The 3,084-nt window shown below is 36.3% G+C and overlaps 1 protein-coding gene across 1 annotated transcript; it reads left to right on the plus strand.

Annotated features, from left to right (window-relative positions):
• Positions 1–1,748: 1,748 nt before the first annotated feature.
• On the plus strand, positions 1,749–2,553 carry LOC101292854 (auxin-induced protein 10A5-like). Its single transcript, XM_004290319.1, has one exon. It carries the CDS (start codon positions 1,826–1,828, stop codon positions 2,279–2,281), a length of 456 nt encoding a protein of 151 aa, XP_004290367.1. The 5' UTR covers positions 1,749–1,825; the 3' UTR covers positions 2,282–2,553.
• The last annotated feature ends 531 nt before the right edge of the window (positions 2,554–3,084 follow it).

Raw genomic sequence — 3,084 nt, forward strand, 5'->3', positions numbered from 1 at the left:
GCTTAAAATAGGGATCCCTCATTGGAAGGGCCCTGTTACATATATATATATATATATATAGTCGTATGATCCAGTTTAATCAAGTTTAATTTATACTTGTCTGGTAGTCATGTTAACAATTTTGATACTGCCATGTGAAGACTATTCGATCAGTTCAAAACAGAAACAAAATCGAATCGAATCATGAGAATGGCAAAGAAATGGTTAGCTAGCCCTCGTGGTAAAATGCATTACTTGAGATTGGAGATTGAATAGGGAAATGAGTTTAGAGATTTTTCTCTGCACAAGTATTTCATGCTGGGGATTTTATAAATCTCATGCAGTCTGTTTCTTGATTAGTTGACGACACTAAAGTTAAGCCCGACGATGCTAATTGAACTAACCCATATAAACAAGTACTGATCGATACCTTCTATTATATAATCTTAATTTCCTAAAGCCTAATATGCACATGTAACTGCCAAATTAAACTAAATTTTAATTTACAAGTATATATGATTAATCACGAAGGAATGCATCCATTCATGAATGATCAAGCTAGGGTTTGCTCACTTGAAAGTGATTACTTAGCATATGCACTTAAATCTTCAGAACTGTTGTATATGGGAGAGACAATATATAGAATCCAATAGAATCATATCATTGTCATATCAGCAATGGGGAAATACACAATTTTACGTAGTAATATATGCATTATTTCATCTTGGAGAGGGGATCACTTGTTGGCGTCTATCTGCCAAAGACAATGGACTTAATTGGAGAGGAAATCATATGTGCGGATGGATTGTGCCTACACCCACAGACTAGGGATCGATATCGATGAGAGCCGAGAGCATACATTATTCGACTCAACACCTGCAAACATCTGTTGATGTAAGGATGCCAAATCCATAGCACTTGTTGGTTGGAAGACATTACAAAACTTAACCAAGGATTCTTTAAGGAACACCAATCTTATAAAACTAAAAGCACTTCATAACATAATATCCTATTGGATTTAGCTGCTGGTTGGTTACTCAACAACCCGTGTGTGTTACAGAACTGACCAATCTGGCAGTTTAAACAAATTAGAATCAATAAAAAAAATTTAGGTTTTATATATTTTAAGTTACTGATGAAATTAATATGAGTGGCTCTTTATATCGTCAACTTTTTTCTTATGTCAGTTTCCTTTGTCTCTAAAAGAAAATGTACATGTTACGTTGAGAAAGTTTTACTATACAGCCAGCTTTCAGGGTTAAATTTTTCAAAACATGACACTCCACCATCTTGTATAATTATTCATATTAGTGTATGTATTACCGTGCATCGCTGCACATTATACAAGTCCCTTACACAGTACTCTTGGAGCTATTCTTTAATTCAGTTATACAAATTAGACTTAACAACTGACAATAATTGAGTATATTCAGACCCAAAAAAAAAAATTGAGGTATAATAATTAGGAAAATTCTAGTATACCATATGTTATAGCATGTCTCACAAAATATGTAGTTATCATTGATTAAAAAAACAACTAAATAACCATGTAATGATCATTTATCTTTTTAAAAATCTCATAATTCATATAATTATACACATTTACAATATAGCCAGGTATGTCAACAATTTCAACAACAGGCATAAACTCGTAAATATCTCCAACTCCAAGGTCATTCCAAATTCCTTCAAACCATATAACCTTTCGGTTCTCCGACTAAAGAAACAACAACTCTCATTCATTACCCATTATCAAACACAAACTTTCCGCCACCTTTTTCCAGTGGACTGGAGCGCATCTCTTCACTTTACCGTACTCCCAAACTGCATCATTTTCCGGCAAAAAATGTCGACTGGAATGAGCAAATCCAACAAGCTCCGACGCATCGTCAGAATCCGTCAAATGCTACAACGCTGGCACAAGAAGGCGCACCTCAAAGCCGCCTCCCCGTCCGACGTCCCCGCAGGACACGTCGCCGTCTGCGTCGGCAGCAACGGCAGACGGTTCATCGTGCGAGCAACGTACCTGAACCACCCCATCTTCAAGAAGCTGCTGGTGCAGGCCGAGGAGGAGTATGGCTTCGCCAACCAGCCGGGACCTCTGACCATCCCATGCGACGAGTCGTTCTTCGAAGAGGTTCTGCAGGTGCTCTCCAGGTCGGAGTCTGCAGGTAGATCCGGGAGGTTCTTGAGCTTGGAGGATCTGCAGAGACCCTGCCATGTTGATATTCTGAACAATCTTCAGGTTCTGGATGAATCATGGCCTTTGCTTCATGGGATGGCTGATAAGTCAGTATGTTAATGAATTAGATCCATGCATGTTTCAGTACTGGAGGGTTGAGCTTAGAGATCACTATATATTATATGTCAGCTGGGATTCCGAGTTGCAAGAACTTCTAACATTTTTGGTTTAACAATACTGCTGTACGTAGTATTTCTATTAGGGCTTTCCTCAGAGGAGAATTTGTGTATTAATTACTAAATTTTTTCTTTTTAAGGGTTTGTATTAATTACTAAATTGATATTAAGAAATTGTACAACTTAATGCATGTTTTTTATTTTTTCTCTTTTCCCATATCCTTTTTCTGCCAATCGACTCATCACTCTATTACTTTATAATTTGTATCAACATATATACTGTACCAAGTTTATACAATTGCCGCTCTAGACCAAATGATGGTGGAACTTTAAGTTTAGACGAAGCTTGGATGATGACCGAATTTCGTATGTATGGATGGGATAACTATTTAAATTATGGTTAAACAAGAGATGAGAATACAAAGTCATTGATCGATGTAGTCATGAATAATTTGAATACGAGAAGATGAAAATTCATTAATATTCTATATCATATTTGTGATGAGAACCAAATAAATTCAAGAATTTATTTCTAAAATGTTCTTTAGTTTTAGGGATCGATCAAGATGAGGTGACCACACCAAAATAAAAGAAAACGGAGGATGGAAAACATATATGGTTAAATGAATTAAGGTCCACTACAATTATGGGGGAAAAAATTATGCAGAAATTAGGACTTGGTAGCGCGCACTTTGTGATCATTGGATTGGTACAAGAATTTGTATAGTAGAACTTTTTTAGCTTGAT

This window comes from Fragaria vesca, linkage group LG2 (assembly GCF_000184155.1).
Source record: "Fragaria vesca subsp. vesca linkage group LG2, FraVesHawaii_1.0, whole genome shotgun sequence".
NCBI lineage: Eukaryota > Viridiplantae > Streptophyta > Magnoliopsida > Rosales > Rosaceae > Fragaria > Fragaria vesca.